We start from the raw sequence: 12,781 nt of genomic DNA on the forward strand, positions 1-12,781 counted from the left end.
GTTCTATTCTTAGTGATTTGATGAATCTTCATACAGCTGTCCAGATGGGTTGCACTAATTTGCAGTCTCACCAATAATGTATGAGTTTATGTTATCTCCTACATCCTCACCAGCATTTATCATCATTTGCTTTCTTGCTAATTGTCATTCTAACTGGAGTGAGATGAAAGCTCAATGTAGTTTTGATTTACGTTTCCCTAATTGCTAGAGATGTTGAGCATCTTTTCATCTATTTGTTGGCAATTTGCATTTCTTAATGTGTATTTATTTATTTATTATTTTTTTATTTTTAAGAAATGACCCATTTGCCCTTTTGTTGATAGGGTTATTTGCTTTTTGGTACTCGTTTTTGGAGTTCTTTACATATTCTGGATATTAATGCCCTGTTGGAGGAGTAGCTGGCAAAGATCTGCTCCTATTCTGTTTGCTGTCTATTTATGTTCTTCTTACCTCTGCTGTGCAGAAGCTTTTTAATTCGATGCCATTCCATTGAATTCTTGGTGTTGTTTCCTGAACTTTAGGAGTTCTATCGAGGGAGTCATTGCCTGCACTTGTATTTGGAGTGTTGACCCTATGTTTTCCTCTAGCAATTGCAAAGTTTCTGATTGAATTCCTAGGCCTCTGAACCACTTGGAGTTGACGTTTGTGCAGGGTGAGAGAAAGGGATCTGGTTTCGTTCTTCTATATTTGGATTTTCAATTGTTCAGCACCATTTGTTTAAACGGCTTTTGACACCTTTGTCAAGATGTCTGTGTGGGCTTGTCTCTGTGCCTTCTGTTCTGCTCTGTTCCATTGGTCCGCATGTCTGTCTTTATGTCAGTACCTTGCAGTGTTTGTTACTACCACCTCTGTAGTATAATTTGAACTAGGTATTGTGGGGCTTCCGGCATTGTTGTTTTTACTCAGAATTGCTTTGACTGTTCTGGATCTCTTATTCTTCCATTAAATTTTAGGAATGTTTTTCTAGTTCTTTGAAGAATGTCATTGGTATTTCCATGGAAATTGCATTAAATCTGTAGATTGCTTTTGGTAATAGGATCATTTTAGTGATATTCATTCTACCTATCCAAGGACCTGGGAGATCTTTCTGTCTTCTAACATCTTCCTCAATTTCTGTCTTCAGTGTTCTATAATTTTCATTGTAGAGGTCTTTAGCCTCCTTGATTAGATTTATTTCTATATTTATTGTTGTGGCGGGGTTAGGGGTAGATGAGTGTGTGTCTTTTGAGGCTATTGTGCATGAAATTATTTTACTGATTTCATTTTCAGGGCGTTTGTTGTGTGTAGAAGAAAAATATTCATTTTTATATATTGCTTTTGTATCCTGTTGCTTTGTGAATATTTTTTTATCAGCTCTGGATCTCTCTTCCAGTGGAGCTTTTAGTATATTTTAAATATAGGGCTAAATCATCTGCAATCGGTGATAATTCTTCTTTGTATCCCTTTTATATCCTCGTTTTAATATAAGGTGTCCCCCCAAATCTCCTGTGTTACTGAAGGAATATTCAGAGGTAAAATGGTTGAATTATGAGAGCTGTAAGCTAATTGGCCTGTCCTTATTTGAATGAATTGGTGGTCATTGAAGGCAGGTGAAGCATGACTGGAGGAGGTGCATCACTGGAGCCATATCCTAAAAGGGTTCACCTTCCTTGTGGCCTGGCCCCACCCTGACCCCACCTTTGTCTCTCTCTCTCTCTCTCTCTCTCTCTCTCTCTCTCTCTCTCTCTCTCTCCTTTCTGAGCCCACCAGGAGCTGAGCAGCTCTCCTCTGCGGGGTGCTTTTCCCCATGATGCCTGCCTCACCTTGGGCCCAGAGTAATGATTGGACTGAAACCTCAGAAACTGTGAGCCCCAAATAAACTTTTCCTCTTGAGTTGTTCTTGTCAGGTATTTTGATCATGGCAATGCTAAAAATGCAACTTAAACAATTATCTTGCCTAATAGCTCAAACTAAAATTTCAGGTACTATTCTGAATAGGAGTGGTGAGAGTAGACATCTTGACTCATTCCCAGTTTTAGAGGAAATGCTCTCAATTTTCCACCATTTGCTAGAATGTTGGCTTTGGGTTTATCATAAATAGCCTCAATGATGGGGAGATAAATTTCGTGGTTTCTTCTGTGTTTTTATTGTGAATGGATGCTGAATTTTGTCAAAAAACCTTTTTTTTTTTCCTTCTGTTGAGATGATCTTGTGATTTTTGTCCTTAATTCTATTTGTATGTTGAATGACATTTATTGATTTATGTATACGGACTCATCTTTGCATCCCTGGAATGAAACAAACTTAAGCATGACGTATGGTCTTCTTCATATGTTTTTTAATACAATTTGCTAATATTTTATTAAGGATTTTTTTCATCTATGTTCAATAGAGATATTGGTCCGTGGTTTTCTTTACTTGACATATCCTTATCTGGTTTTGGTATCAAGTTGATACTGACTTTGAGGAATGAATTTAGAAGTGTTCTACCCTTTTATATTTCATGGAGTGATTTGGGGATCATTGGTTATTAGTCTTTAAAGATCTGGTAGAATTCAGCTGAAAATCCATCTGGTCTTGGTGTTTCCTTTGTTGGAAGGATTGTATTACTGCTTCAATCTCGTGGCTTGTTGTTGGTCTGTTCAGGTTTTCTATATCCTCTTGGTTCAATGTTGGTATGTCTTATGTGTTTAGAAATGGAACCATTTCTTCTGGATTTTCCAATTTATTGGAATATATGTTTTCAAAATAGTCCCTAATGATCTTTCTGCATTTTTTTTTTTTTTTGGTTAGCTTAGCTAATGGTTTACCAATATTTTTTATCTTTTCAAAGAACCAACTCTTTGTAACATTGATTCTTTGTTTTGTTTTTTTTATTCTCTGTTTTGTTAATTTCAGCTTTTATCTTAATAACGTCCTTCTTTGTACTTATTTTGTTTTGTTTTTGTTTTTCTAGAACCTTGAGATGCATAATTAGGTTGTTTGGGGTCTTTCTGATTTTTTTTTAATGTAGGCACTCATAACTATAAAATTTCCTCTTAGAGCCCTCTTCATAATGACACCAAGATTCTGATATGTTCTATTTCTTGTTTTAGTCAGCTTTTTCATTGCTTTTACCTGATAAGAACAATTTTAGAGAAGGGAAATTTTATTTAGAGCTCAGTTTCTGAGATCTCTCCATAGATGACCAACTCCATTTGTCTGTGCCCGGTGGAAGGGTGTGGCAGAGGAAAAGAGCTCAAAATATGACAAAATAGAGAAAGAGACTAAGTTTGACTCACGAGGAACAAAATATAAACCCCAAAGACATGCCTCTAGCCATGTCCTATCTGTCTAAAAGTACCAACCAACCAATCCATTCAAATTGATTAGATTAAGGCTCTCGTAACCCAATCATTTCACCTCTAAAATTTCTTGCATTACTTTTAAATTTTTAAATTCTGTGATTTCTTCTATAATCCATTCATCATTTAAAGTATATTGTTCGATCTCCATGTGTTTACATAGCTTCAGTATGTTTTCTTTTTCTTTTTTTTAAGAGAGAGAGAGAGAGAGGGAGGGAGAGAGAGAATTTTTTAAATATTTATTTTTTAGTTCTCGGCAGACACAACATCTTTGTAGGTGGTGCTGAGGATCGAACGAGGGCCACACGCATGCCAGGCGAGCACACTACTGCTTGAGCCACATCCCCAGCCCCAGTATGTTTTCTTGCTGTTTCTAATTTCATTACGATATGATAAGATGCAAGAAATCATTTTGATTTTTTTTATTTGCTAAGACTTGCTTATGACATAAAATGTGTTCTCTTTTGGAGAATGTTCCATGAACATCTGAGGGATAAAAATGAATTCAACTATTGTTGAGTGAAATAGCCTAGAGATGTCTGCTATGCCCATTTCATTTATAATAAACTTTAGATCTGAAGTGTCTTTACTGATTTTATATCTGATTGGCCTACTTATTGTTGATCAAGGTATATTGAAATCAGTTGGTATTGTTGTATTGGCATCTAGCATTTGTTTTATATAATCAGGTGCACCCATGGTGGGGCAGAAATATTTATTACTATTATATATATATATATATATATATATATATATATATATATATATATTATATTCTGGTTGGATTGTTCCTTTTACCATATGAAGTGATCGTCTTTGTCTCTTGTAATTAATTTTGGCTTGGAGTCTGCTTTGTTGAACATAAGTATGGCTACTCTTGGTTTTCTTTTAGGCTCCATTTGCATGGAATATTTTTTCCACCCTTCACTTTCAGCCTCTGGATGTCTTTGCTAAGAGGTAAGTCTCTTGCAGACAACATATAGTTGGGTCTTTTTAAAAATCCACTCTGCCAGTCCATGTCTTTTAGTTGGAGAATTTAGACCATTTACACTCATTATTATAGGGAGATGTTTACATTATTTCCTGCCTTTTTTTTTTAAGAAATCAGATGTTATTCTGATTTTTTTACTTTCCTCTAAATGTTACATTTCCCCCTGAGGCTTTTAAAATTCCATCCTTATCCCATATATTTGGCATTTTAATTATAATGTCACACAGAGGTTCTTTTTTGCATACTGTATGTAGATGTCCATATCATCCCTTATATTTATTTCACTGAAATGGCTCTCAGTGTCATTAGCCTGTATCTCAGTTACGGCCTCAATTCCAATAATTCTTATGTTGGGTCTCTTAATGTTGTCCAAGAGACTTTTAACTGAATTTTTAATCTGATTTACTGTGTCTTTCATGCTGGGGTTTCTATTTGTTTCATTTTCAGAACCCATCTCTCTCTATTGACATTCTCTTTCAAATCCTGTGTTTTCTCTCTTAGTTCATTGATCACCTTAGCAATAAGCTTGTTTTAATTCCTTGGGATTTCATCTACTTTATTATTTGTGGATTCAGCCAGTGGGGGGTTATAAACTTTTGAAGGCATCTTCTTGGCGTGTTTTCTAATGTTTTCTGAGGTCCTATATTTGTGCATGTGTTGAGGTGGATCTCTCTTCCTCTTTAATGTTAAAGTCCTTCAGTGAATAGTTATCTCTTCATGAGAAGCACTTGACTTTGGGTGTGTCTTAGCTTCTACACATTTGATCAGCATAATCAAGTGATAAGTCCAACCACCACTAGCAATTTGAGAAGACAGTAACTTCAAGTAACAGTGGTAATTTAAAAACAAGCCATATGTCAACATATGCAATAAGAATTATTACCAAAAATCTCTGCAACTCCATTAACCAAAGAGAAAAGTGGGTTAGAAATAATATAGACTATGTGAAGAGATCAAGCATTTGTTACAGTATGCCAAGTTGAATTAGAAGAAAGATTAAAAGGGATACAGAAGTAAAATGAGAGAAAAATGGATAAAGGAGTGGAAGAGGACGGACATGGACGAAAAAGGAGAAGAGGTATCAAAAAGGATTCAAATAATGACAAAATACATCAAATTAGAACTCTGGTAAAATGCAAATTGTGGGAAGACATTGGGGAGCAGTTTACATGAAGCAGTTAATGTAATAACTGTCTTACAGATACTCAATTTTCTTCTTGCTGGGGTTTCTGAACTGGAGATCTTTCTTGGATTTCGATTTGAGAATCTCCCAACTATGAAGAAGTCTGTCTGACACAAATATATTGCTGTTTGTTTACAGCTCTTACCCAGACTGGCCAAATTTGCTAGGGAGTCTAGATGTTCAGCTCCATCCCCTCCTTATCTGGCAGCCCCTGTTGGTAGAGCATTGTTTGATTCCGTGCAGACTTCACAATTGAAATGGCTTTGCTATTGTGAAGGTGAGAAGTGTTATGGTCTGGAAAATGTTCCTATGATTCCAGGATGTTAAAATTTGTTAAGGTTTATTTTATGTCTCAAATATGGTCTACCTTAATGTTTTATATATTTTTGAACAAGATGTGTATTCTGTGATTGTAACTTTTAGTGTTTAATAAAATGAAGGTCTATTAGGTCAAGTTAGGTGATATTAGTTTTCAAGCATTTTATACCTCTGCCTTCTTGTTTATACAAATTACTGAAAGAGAAACATTGAAGTCTTCAGTTATAACTGTGGACTTTTCTCTTTTCAAATTATCACTTTTTGCTTCAAGTATTCGAAGATCTGCTATTGATATGTAAGTGCATATACACTCGGGAATATTATGCTACTTAAAAATTAATTATGTAACGTCACTTTGTAATGTCCCTGAAATATCCCTTGCTAGTTATACTTTGTTTATATTATATATTGTTTAATATAAATGTAGGAAGTCCAGCTTTTTAACACAATATTAGAGTTAAAAAACATACTTAGAATAAATTCACTCTTTTTCAGGATCAATATTTGCTTCTGAAGACTGTTACAACGAACTTAACTCTAAGACTGACATTTCTGGGAACTGTGGTATAACTGATAATGGATACAAAGCATGTGAAGCTAAGTACGCTTTAGGAAACCCTGACAGAGAACCTCTATAGCCTTGTATTTGAAAATGTCACCAATTAAGTTTATATATAAACAAAGTATCATCTACCCATGAAGTAAGACCATGTTTCATGAAATGATACATGTCATAGATGCAGAAATACACAACATTTCTCTTTCTCATCCAAATCATCCCTGTTGTTTTTATCATCAAGGTTTTTGTTTATACAAAGGTACATTAATTGCTCATCAGTAATTATTTTTTTTTGTTTCGCATGCCATCTCCTTAATTTTACAAGGGATGATGATCCTGATAGGGTTGAAATGAAAATACATGAATTTTTTACTATCTAGAAAGCATAGTGCTGAAGAACAGACGTACGTACATTCTATCACCAGACTTCTTGACTTTACATCCTAATTTCATTGTTGACCTCTTTGGGTGACCTCAGGCACCAACAGCACAAAAAAATCCCATATTCCCCTTTGATGAGATTTATCAGTAGTTAACATTTTACGAATTTGTTTTATCTTCCTGTTTTTATAAGTCTTCTCTGTCCATAATTTGTATGTCCCACTTGAGTGGAAGTTGGAGATTGTGCTTCATGACCCCTAAATCAATCAGCCTGTCTTTCCTGTGAATAAATTCTATTGTAGTTATAAAAGATAAATCATATTAAAATTTCATTCGTTTTTTAAACCTTTTCCTTAGAACTATTTTCCTTTGCTCAGGAATTAATGCAAAGTCAGGTATTTGCATCTATTCAGAATGTACTTTCAGGCTTCATTAATCCAGAACATTTCTTCTCCTTTCATTTGTTTCTTCTCCTTAGGTGTTTGCTTTTCTTAAACACTACAGGCCATTTCTTTTGTAGAATTTTTCTCCTAATTTGAATTTGTTTGATATTTTCTGTTAGTTTTCAAAATTAGATTTGTTTGCATTTTGATCTTTTTGCAACACAAGTAATGCTGTACTCTCGAATGTACATAAATTTTTTTTACAAGTGCATACAATTTTCTTTCAAAATTGGAAATTGCATGTTAAATTGTTTGGTTGAGTTTTTTTTTAAGTCTCCCAATTGTGATGTTCTAATTTTTCCCATTGTAGTTAACATATAATTTGAGAGTGAGTCATGTTGAGACTGTGGGCATATTCTTTGATCCACCTGTTTTCAAATTCTTTGATGAATTTTTAACTCAATTTTTTTATTTTGCTTTGTACAGGTACAAATGTACTGCAGGAAAAATCAGTCCACTTCTCTGTTTAAATTTGTGCCTTTCCTTATCTATGTACTCATTAATATCCATTCTGAATCGGTAATTATTATTTATTCAATGGAATACATTACCATTCAAAAATGTTTTCAATATTTTTGTACCAATAGTAATGTATTTTGAAATTATTTTCTTGAATCATCTCAGTTTGACTCATGAGAACCTCTTTCAGTTGATCACTGTACCAAAAGTCTACATGATTCTTTTAGAACTTCCAAATTTTTCTAGCACACACAAGAACAGATGCTGGGGCTTCTGTTCCTCCTCTCTTCCCAGGCTCTGCATACAGCTGTTTGTCCAAGGAACCCAAGTTCCTTTTAATAGAGGACAGCACCTGTGCACATCTTCTAATTCTGTCCCCTGATATTCAAGTTAAGAAAATTGAATGTGCTTGCATGAATTTTTTAAAAAGTCTTATCTACAAAATACCATGTTACACAGTTCCTGTCTTAAGGCTCAAATTTCATGCAATCCTTTCCTTTCTAGTCATGTGCCAGTGTGCTCAAAGTGTGTGTGTCGGAGCATGTGTGAACATGCACATGCTGTATGTTGCAAACAATTCCACCTTATTGCAATGCCTTCCAGCCAAAGGCCACCAGGAGCACAGCTGGAGTTAAATTGCATCCATCACACACTGTAGCACAGACACACATGATGGGAAACTGTGAGCACCTTGGCTTCAGAGTTTTATAGACTCACACTGTCAGATTGGTGCTTATGTCGGGTGGTTTATAGGAGGGTGTCAGGAAGTGGATCTTTGCTCTAAAATGGATGTTTCCAAGAAGTGGAGGTAATTCCATGATCGTATGCCTCTTGTTTGCGTCTCCTCTCTGTGTGTTCAGACATGACCTGTGGAGGATGCTTGTCTTTCTTGATTTTCCATGGTCACAGGGTGACTTTGCTTAACATTGGTGTTCTCTGGGACCACCTGTGTTCAGCAGGGGACACCAGGAGTGCAGGACAGCTTTTGTGTGCTCTAAGGTCCTGCTGATAACATCTGGCCTTTGCCTGAAAACTAGGGGCTGCTTTGATCATTGTCCCTTCCCTCCATGGGCCAAAGACAAAAAAAATCAGGTCACAGCAAATTGCTCTGAGATATCCGGGTTTCCAGGATGGCTGAACTGCTGCTGATTAGGAGGTCATCTTATCTATATTTCTTTACTTATTCATTCATTTATTTTTGTGGTGCTGGGGATTGAGCCCAGGGACTCATGTAACCTAGTCAAGCACTCCACCACTGAGCTACTTCCCCAGCCCAGATTAGGGGATCATTAAGACAACTTGGGGACTGGGGCTGCGGCTCAGTGGTAGAGCGCTTGCCTGGCATGTCTGAGGCTCTGGGTTTGATTCTCAGCACCACATTAAGTAAGTAAATAACTAAAATAAAGATATTGTGTCCAACTGTAACTAAAAATGTGTTTAAAAAAAAAAAGACAACCTGGGTGGCTTGATGCCAAACAGAATACATGGGCCAAACCAAAATGAAATGGCATAGCATGTACTCCAAGCAGGTGCTCACATTAATCCCTAGAACATAATACCCTAACTGATACATATCATTTATATATACATATATAGACATCCCTAGTATGTCAAAAGATATTTTAATTCCTTAATGTAACTTTAATCCTCAAAATTTTCATTTTCTTTTCTTTTTTTTTATTGTTGGTCGTTCAAAACATTACATAGTTCTTAATATATCATATTTCACAGTTTGATTCAAGTGGGTTATGAACTCCCATTTTTACCCCGTATACAGATTGCTGTATCACATCAGTTACATTTCCATTGATTTACATATTGCCATTCTAGTGTCTGATGTATTCTGCTGTCTATCCTATTCTCTACTATCCCGCTTCCCCTCCCCTCCCCTCCCCTCCCCTTTTCTCTCTCTACCCCCTCTACTGTAAATCATTTCTTCCACTTGTATTATTTTTCTCTTACCCCTCCTTTCCTCTTATATGTAATTTTGTATAACCCTGAGGATCACCTTCCATTTCCATACGATTTCCCTTCTCACTCCCTTTCCCTCCCACCTCGCATCCCTGTTTAATGTTAATCTTCTTCTCAAGCTCTTCGTCCCTACCCTGCCCTTGGTTACTCCCCTTATATCAAAGCAGTCATTTGGCATTTGTTTTTTAAGGATTGGCTAGCTTCACTTAGCATAATCTGCTCTAATGCCATCCATTTCCCTCCAAATTCTATGATTTTGTCATTTTTTAAAGCAGAGTAATACTCCATTGTGTATAAATGCCACATTTTTTTATCCATTCATCTATTGAAGGGCATCTAGATTGGTTCCACAATCTTGCTATCGTGAATTGTGCTGCTATGAACATCGATGTAGCAGTGTCCCTGTAGCATGCTCTCATTAGGTCTTTAGGGAATAGACCGAGAAGGGGAATAGCTGGGTCAAATGGTGGTTCCATTCCCAACTTTCCAAGAAATCTCCATACTGCTTTCCAAATTGGCTGCACCAATTTGCAGTCCCACCAACAATGAAAAAGTGTACCCTTTTCCCGGCATCCTCTCCAGCACTTGTTGTTGTTGGACTTCATAACGGCTGCCAATCTTACTGGAGTGAGATGGTATCTTAGGGTGGTTTTGATTTGCATTTCTCTGACTGCTAGCGATGGTGAGCATTTTTTCATGTACTTATTGATTGATTGTATGTCCTCCTCTGAGAAGTGTCTGTTCAGGTCCTTGGCCCATTTGTTGATTGGGTTATTTGTTATCTTATTGTCTAATTTTTTGAGTTCTTTGTATACTCTGGATATTAGGGCTCTATCTGAAGTGTGTGGAGTAAAGATTTGTTCCCAGAATGTAGGCTCCCTGCTTATCTCTCTTATTGTTTCTTTTGCTGAGAAAAAACTTTTTAGTTTGAGTAAGTCCCATTTGTTGATTCTAGTTGTTAACTCTTGCGCTATGGATGTCCTATTGAGGAATTTGGAGCCCGACCCCACAGTATGTAGATCATAGCCAACTTTTTTCTTCTATCAGACGCCATGTCTCTGATTTAATATCAAGCTCCTTGATCCATTTTGAGTTAAGTTTTGTGCATGGTGAGAGAAAGGGATTCAGTTTCATTTTGATGCAAATGGATTTCCAGTTTTCCCAACACCATTTGTTGAAGATGCTATCCTTCCTCCATTGCATGCTTTTAGCCCCTTTATCAAATATAAGATAGTTGTAGTTTTGTGGATTGGTTACTGTGTCCTCTATTCTGTACCATTGGTCCACCCGCCTGTTTTGGTACCAGTACCATGCTGTTTTTGTTACTATTGCTCTGTAGTATAGTTTGAAGTCTGGTATCGCTATACCGCCTGATTCACACTTCCTGCTTAGCATTGTTTTTGCTATTCTGGGTCTTTTATTATTCCATATGAATTTCATGATTGTTTTATCTATTTCTACAAGAAATGCTGTTGGGATTTTGATTGGCATAGCATTGAACTTATAGAGAACTTTTGGTAATATCGCCATTTTGATGATGTTAGTTCTGCCTATCCATGAACAGGGTATATTTTTCCATCCTCTGAGGTCTTCTTCTATATCTCTCTTTAGGGTTCTGTAGTTTTCATTGTATAGGTCTTTCACCCCTTTTGTTAGGTTGATTCCCAAGTATTTTATTTTTTGGGGGGATATTGTGAATGGAGTAGTTGTCCTCATTTCCGTTTCAGAGGATTTGTCGCTGATATACAGGAATGCATTTGATTTATGCGTGTTGATTTTATATCCTGCCACTTTGCTGAATTCATTTATTAGCTCTAATAGTTTCTTTGTAGACCCTTTTGGGTCTGTTAGGTATAGAATCATATCATCTGCAAATAGTGATAATTTAAGTTCTTCTTTTCCTATTTTTATGCCTTTAATTTCTTTCGTCTGTCTAATGGCTCTGGCCAGTGTTTCGAGGACTATGTTGAACAGAAGTGGTGAGAGAGGGCATCCCTGTCTTGTACCAGATCTTAGAGGGAATGCCTTCAATTTTTCTCCATTCAGAATGATGCTGGCCTGTGGCTTATCATAGATTGCTTTTACAATGTTGAGGTATGATCCTGTTATCCCTAATTTTTCTAGTGTTTTGAACATAAAGGGATGCTGTACTTTGTCGAATGCTTTTTCTGCATCTATCGAGATGATCATATGGTTCTTATTTTTAAGTCTATTGATGTGGTGAATAACATTTATTGATTTCCGTATATTGAACCAGCCTTGCATCCCAGGGATGAATCCTACTTGATCATGGTGTATAATTTTTTTGATATGTTTTTGAATCTGATTCGCCAGAATTTTATTGAGGATTTTTGCATCTAGGTTCATTAGAGATATTGGTCTGTAGTTTTCTTTCTTTGAAGTGTCTCTGTCTGGTTTAGGCATCAGGGTGATGTTGGCCTCGTAGAATGTATTTGGAAGTTCTCCCTCTTTTTCTATTTCCTGAAATAGCTTGAAAAGTATTGGTGTTAGTTCCTCTTTAAAGGTTTTGTAAAACTCTGCTGTATACCCATCCGGTCCTGGGCTTTTCTTTGTTGGTAGTCTTTTGATGGTTTCTTCTATTTCCTCTATTGTTATTGGTCTGTTTATGTTGTCTATATCTTCCTGACTCAATCTGGGCAGATCATATGACTTAAGAAATTTATCTATGCCTTCACTATCTTCTATTTTATTGGAGTATAAGGATTCAAAATAATTTCTGATTATCTTCTGTATTTCTGAAGTGTCTGTTGTGATATTGCCTTTTTCATCCCGTATGCTAGTAATTTGGTTTCTCTCTCCTCTTCTCTTCGTTAGCATGGCTAAGGGTCTGTCGATTTTATTTATTTTTTCAAAGAACCAACTTTTAGTTTTGTCAATTTTTTCAATAGTTTCTTTTGTTTCGATTTCATTAATTTCAGCTCTGATTTTAATTATTTCTTGCCTTCTACTTCTTTTGCTGTTGTTTTGCTCTTCTTTTTCTAGGATTTTGAGATGAAGTATGAGATCATTTATTTGTTGTTTTTTTCTTTTTTTAAGGAATGAGCTCCAAGCAATGAATTTTCCTCTTAGAACTGCTTTCAATGTGTCCCATAGATTCCGATATGTTGTGTCAGTGTTTTCATTTAACTCTAA

The 12,781-nt window shown here is 36.1% G+C and overlaps 1 protein-coding gene across 1 annotated transcript in view; it reads left to right on the forward strand.

Moving 5' to 3' along the window:
* The window catches only part of ADAM2 (ADAM metallopeptidase domain 2), a gene marked incomplete at its 5' end in the record, with an annotated part of 60,852 nt that overhangs the window by 29,627 nt on the left and 18,444 nt on the right, over window positions 1–12,781 (forward strand). The window contains one exon of the mRNA XM_081269505.1: window positions 6,311–6,416. Coding sequence (XP_081125631.1) covers window positions 6,311–6,416 — 106 coding nt within the window. The remainder of the gene's footprint in view (window positions 1–6,310; window positions 6,417–12,781) is intronic.

This window comes from Spermophilus citellus (genome assembly GCF_964194105.1).
Source record: "Spermophilus citellus genome assembly, chromosome: 16".
NCBI lineage: Eukaryota > Metazoa > Chordata > Mammalia > Rodentia > Sciuridae > Spermophilus > Spermophilus citellus.